We start from the raw sequence: 23,929 nt of genomic DNA, 5'->3' as shown, positions 1-23,929 counted from the left end.
GCCGGTGTAGTTCACATGCTACATAGAGAGAGAGAGACGGCTGACGGCCCGGGGAGGTGGACTCATGATGGATGTTTTGCAGCTTTCATGAAACAAAAGATTATTCGACTTTGAAGAGATCATATCTTACAAATACTGAGATGTCAAGAAATTTAAAGGTAGAACACCGCCTTTAAATGCTACTCCCTCCATATTGTAAATGAAGTCGTTTAGGACATCGACATGATCTTCAAAACAACTTTGACCACTATCTTTTTACTATAAAAAATTTATAAAATATAGTCAATATATATTTTACGAAACTACATTTCAAGATGAATCTATTTAAATTGCTTTTATATTTTCAAACTCAATCTAAAAGAATTTATTTATAGTCAAAGTTTAAACGACTTTACAATATGGAGGGTGTATGAGTTTAATTTCAATGATTTCAACCTTGAACATGCACAAACGAAGGGATTAATTGCAACAAGACAGTAGTCGTGACCATAATCTAGCCATTCAAACTTGAACGGAAGCATAAAAAGTGAAGGTACTTGGTGGTTAGATCCACGTCTTAGACGTGATTTCCTATTTGCTTCTAGCTGTAAGCATATTGGTGATCAGTTCCAGTGGCTCAAGGATTCCCTTTTCCTTCTACTTTTTTAGATTGGATCATGAGCTGCCGGCGTGAAGCATGAGTTAGTTGCAGTTTCACACACCGTTTTAGGTGAGCATGTTCAACAAAAAAAGTCCATTGCTATTAATATATAATGTCATTGAGGTTCATTCTATGGTTGATGAGAATGCGACTTTAGAGGCGTGAAGCGTGTTTTGTCTCCACACCCATGCTTTGAGGAAAACGTGAGGCATGTTTATCTTGTCGCAAACGTGGAGTAAGAACTGCGCAACGAATGTACTTCAAACATGGCTTTTGCTCCTAGTCCGATCCACCGTTTGACCCGGTCAGAAGGAGCCACACTCCCTCGCACCCTAGTACAGCCATGGAGAAAGCAGAGGCTCCGACGCGACAAATGCTGGCCATTTCTCATAGGGATGGAGATGAGAAGATGTATATTTCAAATACCTAATATCTATATCCGCGTAAATATCAATATGGATATTTATGTCCATATTCAAATTTAATATGGATACATCTGAATATGATTTTCATCGGTTTTCTTTATTTGATTCCATATCCGTATTCGACACTATCAGTATCCGTCTTCACTAGAACTATTTAAAAAGTCATGTCCATTTCCTATAACTAATGTTATATTAATATTTATAATATAGATATAAAAATATTAGGATTACTTTTAAATATTTTTGTTTCATCCATTTGTATGCAAAACTACTTTTATATTTTTATTTATGTATTGATAAAAAATATTTACATATTTATTAGAATATATTTTCTAGTTTTATTTTTATGTGTTTATTTATCAGAATTTTGTTGATAAATATATTATTTTTAACTAGTACTTTGTTTTATTATTAAATGTTTATTTCTACTTGTGTAACAATTTGTATTCTAAAACAACCAATAAAACAGGTAAATGTTATCTTAACTTCGAGTAAATACCACTACTATAATCGACCCGTTTCTCTAGAGCCAGATAAAACCTTAGGGAAATGGTCGAAAAATCATAGTAAAAATATTTCCCTAGAAAATTTGGTAGGGATAGCCTCGTAGGGAAAATTTCGACGGGAAAGAAAGATTGTCCTACCATTTCGAAAACCCCAGGGGCAATTTTCCTAGAAAACTTTAGACCCCAGGGAACCTGAAAAAAAGGCTCAAGCTCCTGCTGCCCGCGCTCACTTGCCGAACCCACGTGGTTCTTTTTCCGGCATTGCAGCCGCAACCTACGTGTAGAAGGCCCTCGCGCGCTGCCGGGCCTTGCACCGCCGCGCCGCATGCCACTGCGCGGCGTCCCGCCACGCGTCGCCATGTGCCATTCCCTAGCGCGCCGCTGCATCTCGCCGTGCCTTCCCAAGTGCCGCAGGTGCCGGGCTGCCGTGCGCCGACAGTGTGGGGCCACGTGCTGCCATGCCGCGCTGCTCCCGGGGCCACGTGGAGTCGTGCGCCTTCTCGCCGTGCGCCGCAGCTGCCCGGCCCTTCCACGACGGCCTTCTCATGCCGCCACCGGAGCCTCGGGAGCCACTAGCGTGAGAAGGAGAGGTGGAGGGAGAGAGATGGGGTCATGAGAGAGGTGGAGGGGAGATAGGGAGCTCCGGGGGAGATGGGGGTGGCGTGAGAGAGAGAGGTGGACTGATGGGTAAGAGATTGTTGAATAATTATGTAATTTCATGATTAAATTCAAAAATAAATAAATTATAAATATGATTAGATCTAGCATGAACAACTCTATCATACTAGCAATAAGACACAATATGATCATGATATCAGAAAACATTTTTAAGAGCTGAATTAAAACAACATCGTACGTACTGAGCCTTTGTCTTCAGGAAGACGACAGTGATGATCGGATGGAGACGGTTCTTCGGACGGAGTGCAGCAGCCGGTGTCACTGATGACGATTCGCCACAATGCCTGACTTGGACAGAGGACGAGCCATGATGAAGGGCTTTGAGCAGTTGTGCTGAACGCTTCCTAAAAACTTTATGCGCCCTCTCCCAATGCAGAATCGCAAGGACGGAGATTCCGGAGACTTGCTCTTCCATTCACCGATGCACGACGGCGCTCGGGATGGGGCAGACTACGAAAGGGGCACAACAGCGAGGAGGCAAAATCCTAGCTTATATATATAGGGAAGCCAAACCGACATTACATCAAAACTAATTAGATTTAGGGTTCTATATTTCGCAAGGCAAGGGGCCGGATTTCGGCGGACTATTCACGCAGGTGCTGCCCAGTCGAGGTCAGCGAGCGCGCGTGTTGTCTTTCCTTTGTCTTCCCCACACACATAGTTTGGAGAAGCAAAGCTAATCTCACTATTTAAGTTGATCATCCTCAACTTCCACTTGTAATGTGGGACTAATGGTTTGAACCACACCTCCACATTCTCATGCCCTCAGGGGGTGGCGGGCGAACCAATATTTCCCTATGAAATCTTACTATTACTAATTAGAGGCTCTTTTGGAGCCTCCACATGAAGCCACTTAGGATCCTATGTGGACACTCTAAAAAATAGAGAAATCTTATAAATTCTGACAAAAAATCAGAAATATCCAGCCATCAATCCAACAACTCTAATTATAATAACAATCGGGTCTGTTATCTTTTCTAATAAATTACCCACCTCTGCTATTATGAAAATAGACTAAAGTAACCCCCTAAACATTTATCTAAATTACCCACCTCTGTCATTATAAAAAATCTAAAGTAACACCCTAATCTTGGTGTAAATTACCCACCTATGCCATTATAAAAATAATACAGATACCTCCTAAATTTTATTATTATTATATAAGTTAAATTACTCATAAATCTGAATTTAAATAATATAATTATAATAATATATTAAAGTGCAACAATATAAAATTTTAAATTACTATTTCTAATTATTAATATATTATTTATATAAAAATACTACCCACGATATATATATATCACTATATATATTCATATATGATGCAAGAGATAAGAATATCAATTCATAAACAAATAGTTCAACTAAATATATATTGAATACATGTATGGAGGTGTGATAGAAAATAAAATTTATTGTAACTAGATAATAATATATAGTAGCTCTATTGAGTACCCTGGGTATGGAATAAGCAATTCCATACCCGAGTCAGTCGGCGCACCCGATCCGCGTCGCTCCGATCGCCGGTTTATCCATTCGGTTCGCGACATCCCCCACCACCTCCACCCCTGTCCCCACGCCCAACCTCCCAGCTCCCCTCATCAAAAAAAAAACCCGCCCAGCTCCCCCCTGCCGCCGCGGATGCGCGAGACGACGAGGCGCCCGGAGCCTCCCCGCCCCCTCCTCCCCCGCCGGCAGCGGTGGCCCCACCGCCGGTGCACCTGATGGCGGCGGCGCGTCGGGAGGCATCATATTCATGGGAGGAAGGAGCAGCAGGAGCCGGATCCACGCCCAACCGCCCAGCTCCCGTCCTCACCACCCTGCCGGTCGCAGCTTCCTCCATCGCCGCCAGCCGCCGCCGCGGACGCGCGGGACGACGAGGCAACTGCAGCCTCCCCGCCCCCTCCTCCTCCCTCGCCGGCAGCGGCGGCCCCCACCGCCGGCGGTGGGCACGGCGGCGTGGGGACGGGGTCGACGCCACTCCCCTCCTCCGACGGTGCTCCCTCATCCCGACCCCGTTCCGCTAGCCCATTCCGAGATCGAGACGAGCCGCGAGCAACAGCCAAGAGCAAGGTGTTCGAGGGCTGCGAGAGGCAATACTGCGTGGCCGCAGCCTCCCTCTCCCGCAAGTGCACCGCTGCCTCTGCCCTCGATGGAGGTAAGCAAGCTTCCCGTGTTTAATCTGATTCCCCATCTTGATTCCGTTGGGGAGCCCCAGCTTTTGTTGATTGTTTCGCTGATTAGGTTGAATCTCCGCAGAGAAGGAAGCAAAAGCTGTTCGAGATCCAGTCCGGCGTGGAGGAAGCTGAATCGCTGGTAAATAGATGCATCAACGCATTTTGTTCCATATGCACATATAGATTCGTCTACAATTGAGATCTAGTACACATGCTGGAAGGAGGATTTGAGCTAGCAGGTCAGTCAAACAATCACGAATTCAACTTTTCACAGCAATTTTGATGAGTAATAATCTAATAGAAAGCTGGATTAATTCTTTTCCCGTGAAAGCACATTGAGCCAGATCTCATTAGGTGTTGGAGCTCAATGTATCTGCACATCTATTTGGATGCATTGATACTTGAATCGAGACTGCACCCAGTTTTGGGTAAATCTCGTGTGCCTAATGCTTTTGACACTACCAACTGTGAGCATTGAATTGTGATCTCGATGTAACCAAGCCTTCTGCATGCTCTGTCTTATGTTCATGAAGTTTGTACTGATTATACTGTGCTGATTTTTTTCCTTCTTGACAATCATTTTTAGTTGACAGTTTACTAAAAGATCTCAAGCACGCTACCCATGATTCAGATCAGATATTCCTAGTATGAACAAAAGTGGTTCTTTTTATTTTTATTACTCCTTGCCCATTCCAACCTCTGTACCATATCTCCAGCATCAGTTAAAAAATGTCCTCGTACTGAAATCTTGCTACGTCTCAAATCCCTTAGGTTTTTCTCATCATCAAATTACTGAGGCCCTGTTTAGATCGTTACAGGTTTTTGCAAAAAAGCCGTAAACGCATTAAAGTGAAACGGAATCTTGCTAATTTGAAGTACTAAATGAAGTCTATTTACAAAACTTTTTACATGGATGGGCTGTAAATCGCGAGACGATTCTAATGAGCCTACTTAATCCATGATTTGCAACAGTGATGATACAGTAACCATCCGCTAATTATTGATTAAACATGAATTAATTAGCATCATTAGATTCGTCTCGCGATTTACAACCCATCTATGCAAAAAGTTTTGCAAATAGACTTCATTTAGTACTTCAAATGCCCTCTTTACATCTTTACACAATTTTGCAAAATGAACTAAACACCCCCTGATTCCAGTATTACCTACAGATGTGTAGAGCAAGGAGAAGAATGTTGTAAGGCCATCAGGGAGGTTGCCAAGTGAAACGACATGGGATCTGCAAAGGTTGCTGGCTGGAGAGGGATCGCAGGCCTGCCAAATAGTTGCAGATAGCTAGGCATCACTTTCTGAATTGTGTGCCACTAGGATAGCAGTAGCAGTAGCAACGGGTAACTGTCAGCTCATCAATCGTGCCTGTATTTTGTGCAGCAAGTTGGATACTAGGGTCCTGTTTAGTTCCCACCCCATAAACCCCGTAAACACAAAAAAAACCGTCACATCGAATGTTTCGACACATGCATATGTTTCGACACATGCATGTAGTACTAAATGAAGTCTATTTACAAAACTTTTTGCATAGATGGGCTGTAAATCCCGAGACAAATCTAATGAGCATACTTAATCAATGATTTGCAACAGTGATGCTATAGTAACCATCTGTTAATTATTGATTAATCATAGATTAATTAGCATCATTAGATTCGTCTCGCGATTTACAATCCATCTGTGCAAAATATTTTGTAAATAGACTTCATTTAGTATTTCAAATTAATAAGATTCCAACTCTAGAACTAAACAGGGCCTAGGACTGCTTGCCGGAGATTGCACGTGCTGGCGGTGTTGCTCGCTTGCTGGAGATCGCGTGCACAAGAGGAGCTGCTTGCTGGAGAGCGACAGACCACCTGTGGCATGGCCGGCCGGCCGCAAGCAGTGATCGATGTATAAAACTCTTGTTAGAGTGATGGTTCATGTCTCTCTGAGACATCCATTTGCATGCCTGTGATGTTATTCTTTCTAAGCCTTGTGGTGTGATGATGTGTTCCAAAGAAATCATGCTTGTGCTAAGGCTCAAGAGAATTATTTTTTTCCGCTTATAATATGACGGCATCTGTTTACAGCTAGTACTCATCTCAGCCATTGAGAAGTTAACCAGCTTGAAAATGCTTTTCACGTCCTCCGCCAAAACAGCATCTACACAGCTGCGACGGTGCTACCTCCTCCACGAGAAAAAAAACAGCGAACAAAAAATAAAACAGCTCCTCCACGGTGCTGCGTACCTCGACGAGAGAAAAAAACAAAACCGGAAAAACATAGGGGACCGGAACTGAAAGGAAGGGCCATCCCTGCGCGCCTGAGAAAAACCGGTGACGCGAGAGGGAAAGGGGGCGCACGCCAGTTGTCGGTGCGCCGGGATGTCTCGGGTACAGAATAACATTCTGTATGGAATAGCGGTGTCATTATATATATATATATATATATATATATATATATATATATATATATATATATATATATATATATAGATTATGTGCTAGAATATTTAATAGGGTTTATATTAGATGAAAAGAGCGTGAGATATATATAATTATAATTATTGACCTCATTTTAATATTAGTTCTAACTATTAGCCCGTGTGGGAGCATAGGTTGATAGACTAGTGAGTTAGAATTCTAGGGATTTTGAGATTTTCCTACGCTTCAAGAATGAAGCAAACAGTTTTTCCCTAGGAAACATCAATAATTCTAGGGAACCACAGGGATTCCAATAATGTATCCTAATCCAAAGTATTCGTTTTGCATTTGTATCCAAGATTATGCGAATCCGATTATATACGAATCGGATCCGCTTTTATCCTTAATTCTGGGTCGATCCATCTCCTCCCTCTGCAAAAGCGTCGTCCTTGCTCGTCACTTCTCTCCAGCATCTATCACCGGCCCTTTGCCACGATGAGCAGCAGTAAAGGATTTAGGAACGGTACTGCGTGACGATCGCGGGGTACACCTCGCAGTTGGCAATCCACATGCCCTGGACTGAAAGCGTGGCCCCACCGTACCAGGATGCTTGCTTTCGTCGCAAGGTGACACGGGAAGCAGCCGGGGAGATCGATCTCGAGCGCTCGACGACCCACATTGTCGTGGTCGTGGAGAGGAGCTTCTGGGTCCTGGCCTCGCGGGCCGGGCCGGCGTGGTGTCGAGCACGCCTGCCTGTTGCCTGCAGCTACCACGCGTCCTCGTCCAGCCGTCCTCCGGCCGCAGCGAAAGCCGACGACTGCCGCTGGCGCGCCGGCCGGAACGGAGGTCCCTGGTCTGGTGGCGTCACCCGGGTGACGTCGCCGGCGGGGGTGTCAGCACAGGAATTAAAAAGGGAGCAAGGAGGCGGTCTCTATACTTCTTGTGTTCGCCGTCGCTGGCGTCACCGTGGTGACGTACGGCGCCGGCGACGTAGCCGCTGGAGCTGGATGGAGAAGTGGATGCCACAGCGGCAAATCCACTCCGCCGGCCGGGCCACGAATTCAATCCATGCAGGCGTGCGCATCGACAGAGAAGAAACAAAGGTCGTAATGGCGCTGGGCATCATCGCCAGTTCGCCACCGGCCATCCGGCCGGCCAGCTGCCCCTTCCAACAGTGTGGCTTGATAATGACCCCCCTCACTCGCGGCGCAAACGGTCACCATAACATTTCCATTTTCGCTTCTGCGGCTGTCACCGCTTCCATTATATTAATGCGGTCGTCTGATATGATCCCGTGCAATGTGATCGAGGTTGAGACGTGCAATAATTTGCCTTCTCGATAATAAGCCGGACAAGCTGCAGCGAGCCTGCAACATCACGATAGTACGTTACGCCGTTCGGTTGAGCCGAAAAGAACGTTTCTTACTGTAGCAGCGGCGGCAGAGCAGCCAGCAGCTGCGATCGGGTACCTACCTCGACTTGCGTGTGATGCTAGTGCTAGCACTGATGGTCCGATGGAATCCCAACTTGCTGTTGCTTATGGTTGCTACAGCACATAGTATACTTTGCCTTGTTCCCTGCCCTCCTCCATCCTTATAAATCCAGGCGCCACCAGCCAACCCCCCAGGCTAGCTCCAACGGCAACCACCGGACCAGTCCAAGTAGCAAGCCCGCGGCCGTGTCGGCATTATTATCTCTCCCTCCTCGATCACAAAAAAACGCACGGCATTGCCAGGATCAACCGTAGTAGCTACCTAGCTAGCTTGGTCGCGGAGCTAGCCATATCCGTCATGGATGGCAACACGAGAGCACTCGAGGCGCCGGAGAAGGCCACAGCACGGCCCGTGCTGCCAGCCGCCCTCAGCGACGACGCGGGCGCAACGGCGGCGGGGCCGGCGGCTAGGAAGACGCCGGTGCCGGGCGCCGCGGCCCCACCAACGCCGGTCGATGACGACGACGAGCCCGTGGCGGCGGTGGACGACAGTGGCGCCGGCGCCGCCGTCGAGGAGGAGGAGGACGACGACGACGAGCAGGTGGAGAGGTTCTACGCGCTGCTGGCCAACATCCGGGCACTCAGGGGCCTGGTGCCGCCGCCGTACGCGGCCACAGCCTCCACCTCCTGCGCCGGCGGCGACGCGGGCTGCAGCGGGGCGACCTCGAGCAAGCGGCGGCCGAGGGCCGCGGAGCCGCCGTGGAGGCCGGCGTTCAGGATGGAGGACTTCGAGGACCCCGCCGCTCCGCCGCCGCCGACCAAGAGGAAGCGCGCAGCCTGCGCAGACGACGACGACGGCGAGAGTGGGAGCGGTGCGCGCCCGTTCCTCGCCGTCGCGCCGTCGGCGCCGAACGCGGCGGTACGTCCCGCCGGTGGCAGCAACAAGAATTGACACCACCGTACCTGTCGCGCACGACCGACCGTCCGCGTCCGGCCTGCCCGTGTCGTCTTCGTGTAAACCTTTATTACTGCACTGCACGCGCCAATAATAATGTAGCCAGCAAAAAAAAAAAATCTGTGGAAGTCACCGACACGGCGACAAGGGGGCCATGTCGGTGGGGGTTCACGCGTGCAATAATTTCTTCATGTGATTCGTGCGGTATGGTTGTGACTCCAGCTTGTAAAAGCTTGGGATGTGGAGTACGTGTGTACTACGTCGAAAAGAAAAAAAAACATTGCTCATCATTTGATTTTCTTCCTTTCCTTCCCTTTCTTTTCTTTTTTTTTTGGATTCTCTACTGTTTAGTTTAATTAGGTGAACCAAAAGGAGTCACATGCTGCCAGGAGTACTTTGGGATTTTTTGCTCCCAAGAATCGTATACCAAGCGTGCCACTGTTGGGAACTACTCTATCCAGATTCCAGAGATGTAAAGTGCCTGTAACTTCAGAATGTAAACTATATATGCTCCCCCTATGAAATTTCTCCCCTATTCAAACTATATATATTCCCCCCTTTTTTCTTTTTATTTTTCTACTGTTTATTTTAACTGGAGCACGAGGATCAAAGCATGCACATACTTTTGTTCCCAAGAATCGTATCCCAAGCTATACAAGGACGTAGTTAGCTAGAATGGATTCACCAATCTCAAGATCTGCTAGTTCAATCTCCTCTATGTATTTATAGGAGCAGGATATATTTGTCTGCATTTCCGACTGATCGCGATCTCGTTGATTGGTTTCCTAGCTTGTAGGCTGCCCCTTTGTGTGTCCTAACGCTGCACGAAGGACGACTTGGATAAACACTCATACATTCTATATATACTATATATTTATAGTATTAGAATTTTTATTTAGGTTGAACCACCTTATTATCCTGAAAATCCTAGCAACGCCACCACGGTGAGGTGATGTGCGAAATATACACCAAGTGCCTAGTCATTGCTAAGGTTTTTTTTGGGTCCAAGACTCGGGAGTGAGCAAGACTCGTATTATTATTACTTGTCAATAAAACATGTGCGGCAGCCTTGAAAACGTGACGGGAAACGGTGTGAATTGCCGTGATCTTGCCACGCTTTAGCAGCAAAACCCCGTGCTGCATCTGCATGCCAACTCTCCTCGTCCTCGCGGTAGCACTAGTAGTCGTACAGACTTTGCCTTCAACGCCGACACAGCCACCGCCCACACCGGGGGGAGGCAGGAGGCCGACTGGGCTTTTAGGTTTAGGCCCCGTTCAGTTCGTGAAAAGATGATGAAAAATTACTATAGCATGTTTCGTTGTTACTTGACAAATAATATTTAATTATAAATTAATTAAGCTTAAAAGATTCATCTCGTGTTAATCAGGCTTAAAAGATTCATCTCGTGCTAATCAGTTAGACTGTATAATTATTTATTTTTTCAACTGTATTTAATGCTACATGTATCTGTTCGAAAATTCGATTTGACGGGGATTGTAGAAAAAATTTTGGGAAGCGAACGGGGCCTTACGGGTTGTGGGAGATCGCCGATGCATGCTTTCGGCGCAAGCGCCTGGCGACGTACGTGACGACGATGCTGATGAGTGCTGACAGGGCCCAATCATGGCCGGCCGGCGTCGTGCGAAACACGCGTGCTAGCTGCCTACCACGCCGGCCGGAGCAGCCGGTCGGTCACTGACGACGCATGCCCGATGACGTCACTGTAAGCTCGTCACGGATTGTAGAGCTGAGCTGCGCAGCATATTCTCCAACTCTCTTGGCCTGGCCCTGCCTGTAGTGGCGTCGCTGATGCGCCAGCGTCATCATATCTCTCGGCGTCGGCGATGAGCTCTAGCTGCAGTGTGCCGTGGCCAATGCACTACCGGGAAGGAGATTAAGCAAAGGACCGCAGCAACTTGTTGGGGGCAGTTTTAGTGAGGACGGCTTATATTATTTTCTTTTGAAACTACGAGGACGGCTTATGTTAGAAAAAAAAGAAACCTGCGCATACTTGCATTGGGGAGTTGGGGTCTTGTTTGTGTAAACAAAAATCGCTGGAAATAATAATGAGACTAATGATGTATAGCAATTATATATCGGTATCTGAACGGAGAATGCTTGTACAAACAAACAAATCAAGTGCCAAAAGTGCGCTCACCGTACCAGTGCTGGGCTCAATCGCGGTTCAGTGCCAAAAGTGATGATCTCCTTTCACTTGTGTGCACAAGTGGGAAGAGATAACGGTTGAACGAAGTTAAGGTACAAATTGTAGGCCGGCGTACTTTGGTGTAACACACAGGTGTTAATCAACTTTAATTAAGTTTAATTCGGGGTATTAGTTTCGAACCTAAACCCTAAACCATGAGTTAGCAAAAATTCCTGTCAGCCTGGGCCGGACCGGTCTGACCGGTCGAGACAACCGGTCTGACCGGTCAAACCTGGGTCAACCGTTTTGGGCCCACAACATTGAAATCACACTCTTCTCTCTCTCCACCAGATCACTCATCCTCACCAACTCTCACGCCAGCCCGAGCTCTCTCTCGAGCTCCACCTCTCTCCAAACCCTAAACTTTGCAATCCTCTTTTTCCACTCGATCCAAGGCCGAGGGAAGCTTCAATCCGGAGTGGTGGATCATCTCTTCCATGTGCTCCTTCCCGGAGTGAAGTGGAATCCAAGTTTTTCGTGGGGAAGAGGCTCATTCAAGGTATTTTGCTAGGGATGGTCGATCTCCTCTTCTAGATGGTTTTAGGTGATTTCCTCCGGTCAAATACGTTCCAATGTATCCTTGAACTGGTTCCTAGTAGGGTTTTAGGATTAGTGGCCGGATTTCACCACGACATGGATTTTAGCTTTTGTTCTGGGTAGGACCGGTCTGACCGGTCGGAGGGACCGGTCTGACTGGTAGGGGTCCGGACAGTCCGGCCATTGGTTCGGATACTCCGGGTTTGTGGTGGTTTAGACATTCCGGGTTTAGACACGGAAACTCCGGACTTGGGAGTTCGGATACTCCGAGTAGGTGTCCGGATACTCCGGAATTTTGGTCTCGAGTCGCACATAAGCCAGACCGGTCCGACTGGTTTGGTATACCGGTCTGACCGGTGCTAGCAGGGCTGAGGGGGTTATATCAGGGTTGGTTAGCGAAAATAGATTGAAATTGATTTGATTATTGGTTACTTGTAATTTTTATAAATCATGCATGCATTCTCTCATGTCATATGCATATGCATACGTGTAGCAGCCGCCGCGGAGGAGGTGATATACGAGGCGGTTGCGGAGCCACGGGAGCTGCAGGGGCAAGCCCCGCAGCAGGAGGATCGTGGGGAGCCGGCCCAAGGCCCAATTCACCCTAGCACTGAGTAGCAGACGCAAGGCAAACCCCGGTGCACATCCTATTATTTGAAATTATGACACCTATATATGTATTTATTACGTGTGCATTACGTTTCAGGAGTTGATTGGAACCATAGTTGCATGATCCCTAGGTTCCCTTGAGTTATACTAGTATGTATAGGATGATAGAAGTTCTATGCTTAATGGTTCTCGGTAGAAGACGAGTGATCTCTGGTCACTCGCGAGAAATAGGATGATTAGAAGTCGAGTAATTTCCGGTTACTCGCGAGATACAAGATATGTAAGGAATGGAGAATTGAGACCGGACGGGAATGATAAGGATATGTAGGTATGGCAGCAGGACAGGGTTCCTGGGTGTCTTAGTCCCGTCTGAGTCGGTTAAGGACCGTACCGTTGTTGGCCCTGCTGATCATGTTTGAATTTATACTAACCGCATACCGGGAGTAGGAGGTAGTCAAAACCGGTAAGCCGAGTACTGCCTTGCTTCGAAAGTACAGGAACCCGCACCCAACTCCTGGGGTAGTCGAGTAGTCACGGAGAAATGGGGATGCATTGTTTACTTTTGGTGGTCTCACGTTGAGCTCGGCTGACCATATGTCGTTGGGCTGGTTTCTGTAGTTCGAGGCGGGGAGGGGAATGGTTGGCATGTATAGTCCGACGGGGCAAAAACGTGCCGTGTTGGTTAGGTCCACTTTGCAAGATTAAATTGGATCGATTCGCCGTTAGTCGCTCTCGGATATGAGCACCTTGATCACTGCGTCGCATCGTAGTATTATGATGGGATAATGAGTATATTTATATATCTATGATGATAAAAACATTGAATTATTATTGATTGCACCACCATGTTTGATATAGTTGATTCGTGCAAATATTAGATTAGAGTAAATTTATATAGAACCTGGAGCTAAAATATGAAATTTAAGGAATTACTTTAGTCGCTGTTTTCTGCAAAATAAGCCACTAGCCAAAGGGCTTGCATGTCTAGATAGGTGGGCTAAGTTATACCCACTGGTCGGGTAAGTCTTGCTGAGTATTAGTATACTCATGGTTTGTTGCCACAATCATTTCAGGCCATCCGGATGTTGACTTCTGCCCCTGCTGTGTCAAGTTCATCCGTCGAGATGCAGAGGGGTGGGAAGTGGTGGAGCGAGACCCCTAGGCTAGGAAGTTGTTGGGTTGCACCCTTGAGGGCTGTATGTGCAACCCCTCTATTTTGCGAGGACCGGTCTGACCGGTCAGTGCGACTGGTCTGACCGGTGGTGTGGATCAGGTAGTGGCAACCGGTCTGACCAGTTGAAGGAACCGGTCTGACCGGTTGGGCGCAGGCAGGATAGTGTGGAGTAAAGTTAGGTGTAGAAACTGTTCCTTTGAACATTGGCTACCCTTGTAATATTTTGTAAAAGTTATTTTGTTTTTGTACCCTTTATGTATATTTGGAACTCGGCTTGTAAAAATAAGTGTTTCATATTGTTTTCGTTTCTATATTTTCAAGTATTATGTCGTGCTTGTACCATCTACGCCCACCTTCGCGTGGGACTACCGGTGTTGTTTCGATCGGGCCGTGGGGTGAGAAAGGATCGCCAAATTAAACCATTAAGCTAATGCGCCCGATGTATTCAAATGACGGCCATTACGCTTAATTTAGAGTTTTAATTTGGCGGTTTTGTCACATTTGGGACATTGCATTGACTGAAGTATGTAATACGACCTCAGATCAGATCAATTTTCTCCGGTTTAAACTTGTTGTTTCCAAGTGCTAGCCTGGGAGTGTGATGCCTGCTCAACCAACGATGCTTCAAACGTCCTTCCACGAACGATGCTGGTTCTATTTACTTTTTACTGCATTATCTATATATCCTATATAGATAGCACCCACTAACTATTTCTCTCTTCATGCAAGATGTCCACCTCATTCTCCACTAAGTGTCCCACTAACTTTCAACTACTTTATTAATTACAAAAAATATTCATGTCATCTCTACAATATGCAATACTTTTAATCTTTAATTAACTAAAGTAAAATCATACACATACGCTATTTTTTCATCACATATTCTTCTATAATGTGACTAAATATTCTATTGGTGTTTCTTCTTTTAGCTTATCGATTTTTACGAAATTCAATAAACAAGAAAATATGCATATGACCTCTACTATGTGCAATACTTTTAATCTTTAATCTATTAATGTAAAGTCATATACATACTCTATTTTTGCAATACTTTTAATCTTTAATCTATTAACGTAAAGACTCATATACATACTCTATTTCTTTGAGCACCTATTTTTTTATAATGTGATCAAATATTCTATTGATGTTACTTCTATTAGTTTATCGATTTCTACCCAATACTGAAAAAAAATATGCAAGTAAAATTCATATAATCTATATAGCCTATATAGATGACACTCACTAAAGTCATTAACTCTATTTCTCTTAGCATACAAATTATCCGCATTATATAGGAACCCATTATATCAAATGTCACATCAACGTCCATTAGAGCCATCTTTTTATGTTTTTCATCGATTTTTTTGTGAATGTTGCTATGCAATCATCTTAACTTTTCTACTTTCAAATTTCATGTTAAAATTTTATTTAAGAAATACCGCAGCAACGCGCAGGGAATCACCTAGTTAATTGTCACAAACGATGCTTCTTCAAGGTCAACTATTTTGGAATTGGCAGACACCTGGGCGCTTAATTTGGCTATTCATTTAGTTGATCTTTATCTAGTTGGCGATGTTGATCCAGTGGTTCGCAATATCCCGACCTTCCTTCCTTGCTCCTTCCTGTACTGTACGATCTGAACTCGTGCACAATGCGGTCGAGATGCGTGGTTGCTTCGTGGATTTACCGAGCAATTAGCGAGTGATTGATCTCACCCGACAAGATCTAGAATTTTTTCAACGCTTAATATTTCTTATTGGTTTACCGTAATTGGTAAACAGCAGTGATTACTAAATAAATTACTAGTAATTCAGCAGCAAGACTGCGAGAGCCTGCCGCGTGCGCCATGCTGCTGACGTACGTGGTGCTGGCGAGCACCACAACTTCGCTTCTGCTTCCCCTCGGCAGTGACGCCGCAGGATCCCTTATATATTCCATCGCCATTCCTCGAGACCTCAGCGACCAGACCTTCTTCTCCGCTGCCTGAAGCAACCAGCTCAACAAACACGCACGGCATTGCTAGGATCGAGCTAGCTGCCACCTGCAGCAAGCTCGCAGCGTCGCCATGGACGCCGGGGCCCGGAAGGCAGGCGGCGGGAGGAAGGCTGCCCTGCCAGTGCCGACCGGCAGCGACGACGCCGACAACGTCGACGCAGTGCGAGTGGCGCGGCGGGCGCCGTTGCCCGTGCCCGAGGGCGCCGAGGCCGCGGCCGACGCGCCCGCGGCGGCAGGGGCAGGGAGCGGCGGCGGCGAGGAGGACGACGACGCGCAGGTGGAGAGGTTCTACGCGCTCCTGGACAACATCCGGGCCATGCGGGGCGCGTACGGCGCCGGCGACGGGGACGGGGACGGGGGCAGCACCGGCGCGGACGGCGTCGTGACTGGAGGCGGCGGCGGCGGAGCGAGGAAGCGGCTGCGGGCCGCGGAGCCGCCGTGGCGGCCGGCGTTCAGGCTGGAGGACTTCGAGGAGCCCTCGCCGACGTCGTCGAAGAGGGCCAGCAGGCAGGAGGACGACGGCGAGCGCCCAGCCGCCCCGTCGGCGCCGCCGCGGCGCGCGGGCGGACGTCTCGACGGCGGCAGAAAGAGCGGCGCGCGGGCGGACGTCTCGACGGCGGCAGAAAGAGCATCTGATGATAGCCGTGTGTATGCGCGACGTGATGGATCGAGATGCGTCAGCCGTGTAAAATTTACCCGTGTTTGTTCCAACCAAATTCATGGTAAAAAAAAAGGCGTGATTTGCCACGAAAGACGAGTGTGATTTCTTCAGGTTTGATGGATGGATTGGATGATGCGATTGAAGAGCGCGCTAGGAGATTCCACCACCTGCCACCAGGGTTAAAAAAACCGGTCGGAACCGGTCTGGTTACCGCGGTTACCGGTCTTACCGGCCCGGACCGGTTCCGGTTCCGGCCGGTTAGAAACCGGCCCAAATTCAAATTTTAAATTTGAATTCCAAAAAATAGAAAAATCTCAAAAAATTCCTAAAAATACTTCAAGGTGCAACGAATCTAATGGTGTCAAATTTTCTCAAAAATTCGTTCATTTAGTATAGTTTGCGGGGAGTTGAAGTTAAATCAAAAAAGAAAAAGAAAAAAATGGGCCGGCCCATTAAGGCCCACCAGGCAAACCGGTCAAACCGGCCGGTAAACCGGTAAAACCGGTCGGTAAACCGGTCAAACCGGCCGGTAAACCGGTTGCACGGGAGCTTTTGAATTTGGATTCGAATTCAAACCGGTCAAACCGACCGGTAAACCGGTAAAACCGGCCGGTAAACCGGTCGGAACTGATTGCACGGGAGTTTTTGAATTTATTTAAATTTGAATTTGAATTCAACCGGTTTCCACCGGTTACCGGTCCAACCGGTCCGGTAAACCGGAACCGGTGGCCGGCGGTTTGGATTAACCGGTCGGGATAAAAAACCCTGCCTGCCACACGGCGAACCGACCGACAAGGGGAGAGGAGAGCAGGGAGACACGGGACGGGGGACACACATGTGAAACACGTACGGCGCATCTGGTCTTTGGATCGGCCCACTGGGCTTCTGCTGACCGTGCCGCCGACTGTAGTACCATTATCATGTTCCATCTTCCCTGATCCCAGCAATCTGAAAAATGAATTAGACGGCTACATGTACGTTGGGTTGAGGGTTTTCTTCGGAAGTTTCTTTAGATTAAAGTGAAAATCCGGCCTTTGAACATTTACAGGTAAATATCTAAGATCATAAAGGAACACACTTGGCTACAGAACGAGAAGATTACACAAGCACTTGGACTCTAAACCTCTAACTAAAGAATAAAAAAAAGACAAGAAAGAAAAAAGAAGAAAGAAAATGAAAACATCCAACCGAGGAACATAAAAGATAAGAATGGAAGAAATAAGAAAGAAAGCAAAAGACTAAGCTTCGATCTTCTTCTACGTCATTCCTTCAACCTTGCTTTGGTCCACATGTCGTGATATAAATCTCACATCATTAGTTGTCTTCTTAGAAACTATTGATGTGAGGATTGTTGACGGTCCCATGCCTTCCGGTCACCCATGGTATCACCATCAAGAACTCTAAGATGACATCTCAAGAGGAGAGCGACATTAAGAGCTATAGCCGTCCGAACCATAGCTTTATCAAGAGTTTCCTTTTGAACGCCTCTTGTCTTAATTTTGTACTACTATTTGTTTATGTATGCACGTATACATAGGCACAACGTACTCCTCATATAGAACCTGACTTTACAATCACACTTGAATTCCAGACTACATCTTTGGAGTGATCACTGAAACCATCCGTAGGAATTGTGAATCCAGCCAAGCTTGAACTCACGACCAGCCGCTCCTTGATAATTTGATCCACTGTAAACTTCTTTGCAATCTCCTTTTTGATGTAGACTATTAAGCTATTCTTCAAGAACTTATCTTCCACCTTATTATGAAGCCTTATCTTAAAAATTTAATTGCAGAAAGGGCACGCTTTGTCATTGCTGTTGAAACTGGTAGGGTTAGAACAAGTTGAATCAACCGGCAACGAAACATATGATTAGTATTTGCTACAATAATGATCAAAACAATGTAATCAATTAAACAAAGAGTGTAAATGTTATATAACCAATCAATCAAATAATAGTCATATGATTTCCTACTTTCCAAAACTATATGAAGACAAAGATCAACATTATTTTGTCAAATTCTGAAATATAAATTTGTACACACATGAAGGGGGACATATCTGGTGTAAACCACAACCTTTGTGAAAACCCGTGCAAACCATAACAAAAAAGATCATCTAAATTTACCAAACAAAATCACACATATAGATGATATGATGATACACAACCTTGTAAAATATCTTGCCCAAACTCGACTTCGTTTGTGAGATATAAAAATAACAAATTTCTAACAAATCATCTAGATAGTTTTCTAGTTTCAAATTTGTTATTTTTATATCTCACAAACGAAGTTGAGTTTGGACAAGATTTTTACAAGGTTGTGTATAAGCATATCATCTACATGTGTGATTTTTAGGTGAATTTAGACAAATTTTTTTGCCGTAGTTTGCACGGGTTTTCATGAAAATTGCGGTTTCCACCAGATATGTTCTCCACATCAAGTTCATAATGTTTTAACTGAAGCCTCAATGTACTTATTTCTTGCTTTGAAAAGTCAGCAGGTAGAACTTTGAAGCTTGGTAGCACTCATTATCAATTTTAAATGAGCTAAATGAATCACTAGGATCTAAAGAAGTGCATAATCTTAGAAGTTCAGTAGCTTGTTCACTGAACCTACAATTCAATTCTTGTGCTTGCTAATCAACTGCAACTATTAAAATATCGTATCTATGATGATGCTTAACTGTGATCTCATTCCCTGCTTGAGCTTGAACATAGTCTGCTTTGAAGTCATTCATATTTGGAACTATAATTCCCATTTTCCGCAAAATAATGTCTCAGTACTAGTAAGATTAATTATCACAATCATTGTCTCTTGGATTCTAAACCAATGCTTTTGGTTGTGACAACATCATCCATACTATTCACAATGTCTTGAGATGTGTGTTGTAACATTTTGCAGAGTAGGTTTATGACTCCCAAGAGTTCTTTCATAACTTGCATAACAAATACAAACTCAAATGACATAATCAATTGTACAACATCTTCAGCCTTTGCACGTCCTGAAGTTGAGGTTCCTGAACCTTTAGCAGTAGTGATATCATTCACTACTAAGTATGTAGGCTTGCAAAGCTTTATAAGGCTGCAAATTGAACTATAATGAGAGCTCCACCTAGTTTCTCAAGAGGGTTGTAGAGTTCCAATTTGATCAACACCTCTTCCAGTATCAAGCTCGCTAAGTTTAATGAGACGCTCCATTTTAGCAATTTGATTAGCATGTAGATCATCATTTCTCTTACTAAAAGACACAACTTTGTTGACAATCAAAGCAAGATGTTAAAAAACAATTATGAACCACGGTTATTACCTCTTTACATGCAGCTACAAGAGCTATAGCTATAATCGACGAGCAAAACAGTGAATATAACACGCATAAGGACACTCATGTACAAACTTGCCTTAGTCCATTCCACTCTCCACGCATATTAGTATCACCATCATATCCTTGTCAACGCATACTATGAACATCTAATTATGGTCTGATAAGACAAAGCCTAATTCTTCTGTAAGAGATTTAAAAATCAAGGAAACGACAACTGATATTTTCTTTTTGACCTCAACACTAAAACTTTTCCTAAAGATTCATGTGAAAATTCTAATGTACATACTCGAGTTTCTTTACATACTTACACGAGTTTTGGCAGCAAGTATGGTGAGTTTTGGCAGCAAGTATGGTTGTATCTCTTGGTTGTTTATGCAGCTAATTTTTTTTGATTGAAAATGCAAGCAACCACCATAGTTCAAAAGGCACACAAGTCTTTACATGGTGAGACGAGAAAGCAGGAGGATTGCACACTAGCAGCACGGAACCATGATTTTTGCCCAGAATCCGTGTGGCATGGTGCAACCGAGTGCAAAGCGTGCTGCTAATAGCTACTACTCTGCATTCCAAATCATCACCAGGCTGGTAGCTTGGCGCTGCCGCTGCACTAGTAGTAGCCAGCCACCTCCTGATGAAGTACTGATAAAGGACATGAAGACATGAAGTTATCATCACAATTAAGAAATGCCATCTAAATTAATTAAGAAAGAGCATTTACATCTCGATCATCACAATTAATAAATATCCTATAAATTAATTAAGAAAGATCACTTACATCCCAATCATCACAATATGACAACAATCTAACCATAAAGAGCTAGTTTGTACCTTGAATCAAGTATGTGAAGTCCAGCCCTCAATATTTAATGAGCCTCCTATTGACACCGTTTTTTGACACGTGTCAAAGAAAGTTGCCGATTCGGAAGAAACCAAAAGATGCACAGTATTGGAATCGGCCGATGGAGTTCGTCCAATGGACCAGAGGAATATGCCGTGAAGATGCTGATTTGTCCATTCTGGTGTTCGGCCAATGGATAGTTGCCGATGAAGTCAACGAAGGAGGAGAGGATCCGAACTCTACGAGAATCTTGATGTTTCGGTTGTAATATTTAAAGTAGTTTATCTTTAGATAGTTTTTTCTTTTAAGTCAAGTAATATTCACCATAATCAGCTAGGACTTGATAGCGCTAGGCTATAAATATGGGTTGTAAGGGACCGGAAAAATTTGATACACATCCAATACAACAAACTTTACAATTCCTTTGCACTTTTTCGGCAACTTCGCCTTTTCTCTTTTTTTCGACGAGTTCTTTCAAGTTGATCAAGGACGCCTCACATTCGAGCGACTTGATTTGCTGGTGAGTTTTTGTTTTACCCAGTATATTTGAGCTTTAGCTACCGGGCGCATCGCTGTGGCTTCGTTCAAATTTATTCAAAAGTTATCGAGTTTATCTAGGCTTTGACTTCCGGGCGCATCGCTGTCGTCTCGTCTAGACTTATTCACCAATTATCGATATCGGCTAGATTTGTAGGTTTTCCTATGCTTTTTGGCCATTATCACATCTAAAAACATACTAGATCGGTTTTAGATTTTGGAGTAACATTTTTGTGATCTCAAGAGCCGGTTTAAATCTGTTTTTAGCTTCACATCATCTGAGTTACACATTCGTAGCTTAGATCTCGTCATACATGCACGATCGACTATTCAAAGCCGGTTTTGTTGTTTAGTGTATTGGCTGATCCTGCCGATACGCTCGTTTACTACGCGCTTTCATTTAATATCTTTTTGTCGTCTATAGTATCGGCAAAGCTTGCCGATACGCCCATCTGAGAAATATTCGGAATCCCAGCTGATATGCTCTCGAATTTGACTTTGTTTTCTTCCTTGTCAATTTCAGGTCAAATTGACTGGCACGCTTGGTTGACTGTCCGTGACTCGGCGAACACTTGCCCTCGGATTCCAGTGTGTTGATTTTTGCGTCAACACATCTTTTGCCACGCCCGGTGGGACCGAAAGTTTCGACATGGTGGAAATCACAGATAAATCTGCAGTTAGTGAAGAAAATCAGATTCCTGTTCCTAAAGACAAGCTCAAAAAAGAACAAAAGAAGGAATATGAAGAGCTGGTGGCGAAATTCAAACGTGAATGCCTCAAGTCGTACAGCGTCAACAGATCTGGTGAGGTGATCAAGAAGTTTAATCTTCCATCTTTTCAGCCATTGACAGAGGCTCAACGTGAAAGGAAGATGATAGACGCAGTTGGCCAAGCTGTGGCACAAGCCTTCATCAAGAGTGCAACAGTCATGAACAACACGGTGCACAATGCAGTGGTCAAGACTTGCTGATGGCACGTTACTAGGGTGCATGGGTCCTTGCTATATACAACCAGATCAGATGTAATATACTCCCTTGGAGGTGTCTATGGCAGCAGTCTTGTCGGCTCAAGATAGCTAGGCAGGAACAAGCAACAGTCAAACTCCACCCCAGATGACTACTGCAGCATCGGTAGGTACAGCAGATCCTATCTACTCAACCACGCCGCCAATTGCTACAACTGTGAAAGATGGATCTGCGTTCGCATTTCCTAAAGGATGTAATCCTACTACTGGGTATGGTATGCATCCGGATTTCTTTTCTACGCCACCCAAGATGCAGTTTAATGCGTCGGCTTCTTAGCCGATAGCTTCTTAGCTTGATCCATCGGCCGTTCAACCGATGGGTGCACAACAGGATGCATCGGCAACATAGCTGAATGCGCAAGGCGCATGGAGTCCACAACAGATGGCACAAGCTAATGCATCGGTGCCACTGCCGATGGCCCCACAGCAGCGTCTTGCTATCCTGCTCCAACCCCAGTCTCCTTCAGAAGTGTTGTTGTCGCAATCTCCGCATCAGAAGGGAGTCAACTGGGTATTCCATAATCAAGCAACTGGACAGATACGGTATGTCAATGTGCCGTACATGGATATTACTGGTCAACAATCGGCTAACCCATTAGCTACACAGCCGACGATGACTCAGCAGACACCTAATCGGATAGCTCAGCAACTTGCGATGATGACCAATGCAGCGAGCATGGTTTCCCCTCAGCAAATGCCAATAGTTGAACCGCAAGTTGATTGGAGCACAAAGATAGCTGAAGTGATGAGGAAGCAGTTTGGTTTGAGGCCAAAGCAACAATCCGTCATGTACAAGACTCCCTAACCCCTGGCTTATGATCAGATTCCTCTCCCACACAAGTATAAGATGCCTGACTTCACAAAGTTCTCAGGGCATGGAGAAGTTTCTACGATGGAGCATGTTAATAGGTTCCTTCTACAGTTGGGAGAGACGGGCAACCATGATGCACTCAGAGTTTGTTTGTTCTCCCTTGTCTTTGTCTGGATCGGCGTTTGCTTGGTTTGCCACTTTGCTGGCAAACTCCATATTATATTGGGCCGATCTAGAGAGACAATTTCATCAGTTCTTCTTCTCTGGGATTACTGAGCTAAAGTTGACCGATTTGACCGGCTTGAGACAAAGAAACGATGAATCGGTTGCTGCTTTTATCTAAAGGTTCAGAGATGTCAAGAACCGATGTTACAGTTTGGTTCTGTCCGATCAGCAGTTGGCCGATGCAGCATTTAATGGGCTCTTGCCACACATTAAAGATAAATATGCATCGCAAGAGTTTGAAAGTATTAGCCAGATCGCAAGTCGGATGACAGGAGAGACTAGATCCTACGAGTCCAAGAAGCCTTTTCAGAAGAAGATCAACTATGTGGAGTATTCTGCTAATGATGAGTCTGAAGAGGAGCAAAAAATGGTCGCATCGGCTGAGTGGATACAGAATAGTAAAAAGCCGGTGACGTGTCCGTTTGGAAAGAAAGAGCCTGAGTCGTATGGGTTTGACATCACCAAAGCCGACAAGATCTTTGACTTGTTATTGTCGGAGGGGTTGATCAAGTTGAAGCCATATCACAAGATTCTATCGGAGGACGAGCTCAAGAATATGAAGTACTGCAAGTGGCACAACGCCACGTCGCATGATACAAATGAGTGCAAGGTCTTCCGACAGCAGATTCAGATGGCTTTTGAACAAGGGAGATTGAAATTTGAGGCTCCCAAGAAGACGATGAAGATCGAGGACATCCTTTCGCCACGAACATGGTTGATGTGGCCAGAGATGAAGGTTCTCCTCAAGCCAAGATTCT

The 23,929-nt window shown here is 45.3% G+C and overlaps 3 protein-coding genes across 11 annotated transcripts; all 3 read left to right on the top strand.

Moving 5' to 3' along the window:
• Window positions 1–3,690: 3,690 nt before the first annotated feature.
• LOC120665714 (extensin-like) lies at window positions 3,691–5,906 on the top strand. Of its 9 annotated transcripts, none has more exons than XR_005671296.1 (4): window positions 3,700–4,410; window positions 4,497–4,568; window positions 5,602–5,677; window positions 5,822–5,838. XR_005671296.1 is itself a non-coding variant. In XM_039945372.1 (3 exons), the coding sequence occupies exons 1-3, from the start codon at window positions 4,009–4,011 to the stop codon at window positions 5,834–5,836; spliced, it is 489 nt and encodes a 162-aa protein (XP_039801306.1). In that variant the 5' UTR covers window positions 3,691–4,008; the 3' UTR covers window positions 5,837–5,851. The 9 variants fall into 9 exon arrangements, 1 of the variants encoding a protein (XP_039801306.1); XR_005671295.1 differs by having other exon boundaries at window positions 3,721–4,410; window positions 4,512–4,568; XM_039945372.1 differs by lacking the exon at window positions 5,602–5,677 and having other exon boundaries at window positions 3,691–4,410; window positions 5,822–5,851.
• A 2,486-nt stretch (window positions 5,907–8,392) lies between these two features.
• On the top strand, window positions 8,393–9,774 carry LOC120665713 (NRR repressor homolog 1-like). The gene has a single exon (XM_039945371.1). It carries the CDS (start codon window positions 8,634–8,636, stop codon window positions 9,225–9,227), a length of 594 nt encoding a protein of 197 aa, XP_039801305.1. The 5' UTR covers window positions 8,393–8,633; the 3' UTR covers window positions 9,228–9,774.
• A 6,294-nt stretch (window positions 9,775–16,068) lies between these two features.
• LOC120667749 (NRR repressor homolog 1-like) lies at window positions 16,069–18,066 on the top strand. Its single transcript, XM_039947758.1, has 2 exons — window positions 16,069–16,396; window positions 18,005–18,066. Exons 1-2 carry the CDS (start codon window positions 16,069–16,071, stop codon window positions 18,064–18,066), a joined length of 390 nt encoding a protein of 129 aa, XP_039803692.1.
• The last annotated feature ends 5,863 nt before the right edge of the window (window positions 18,067–23,929 follow it).

Source organism: Panicum virgatum, chromosome 3N (assembly GCF_016808335.1).
Source record: "Panicum virgatum strain AP13 chromosome 3N, P.virgatum_v5, whole genome shotgun sequence".
Classification (NCBI taxonomy): domain Eukaryota; kingdom Viridiplantae; phylum Streptophyta; class Magnoliopsida; order Poales; family Poaceae; genus Panicum; species Panicum virgatum.
The sequence above is the reverse complement of the archived record's forward strand: the minus strand, read 5'-3'. Positions and strand labels throughout refer to the sequence as shown.

Coding starts and splice junctions, on each gene's coding strand:
- LOC120665714 (XM_039945372.1), top strand. CDS start 4,009: ATGGGAGGAAGGAGCAGCAGGAGCCGGATCCACGCCCAACCGCCCAGC. Junction 4,411..4,496: donor TGCCTCTGCCCTCGATGGAG/GTAAGCAAGCTT, acceptor TTCGCTGATTAG/GTTGAATCTCCGCAGAGAAG.
- LOC120665713 (XM_039945371.1), top strand. CDS start 8,634: ATGGATGGCAACACGAGAGCACTCGAGGCGCCGGAGAAGGCCACAGCA.
- LOC120667749 (XM_039947758.1), top strand. CDS start 16,069: ATGCGGGGCGCGTACGGCGCCGGCGACGGGGACGGGGACGGGGGCAGC. Junction 16,397..18,004: donor AAGAGCATCTGATGATAGCC/GTGTGTATGCGC, acceptor CTTGAATTCCAG/ACTACATCTTTGGAGTGATC.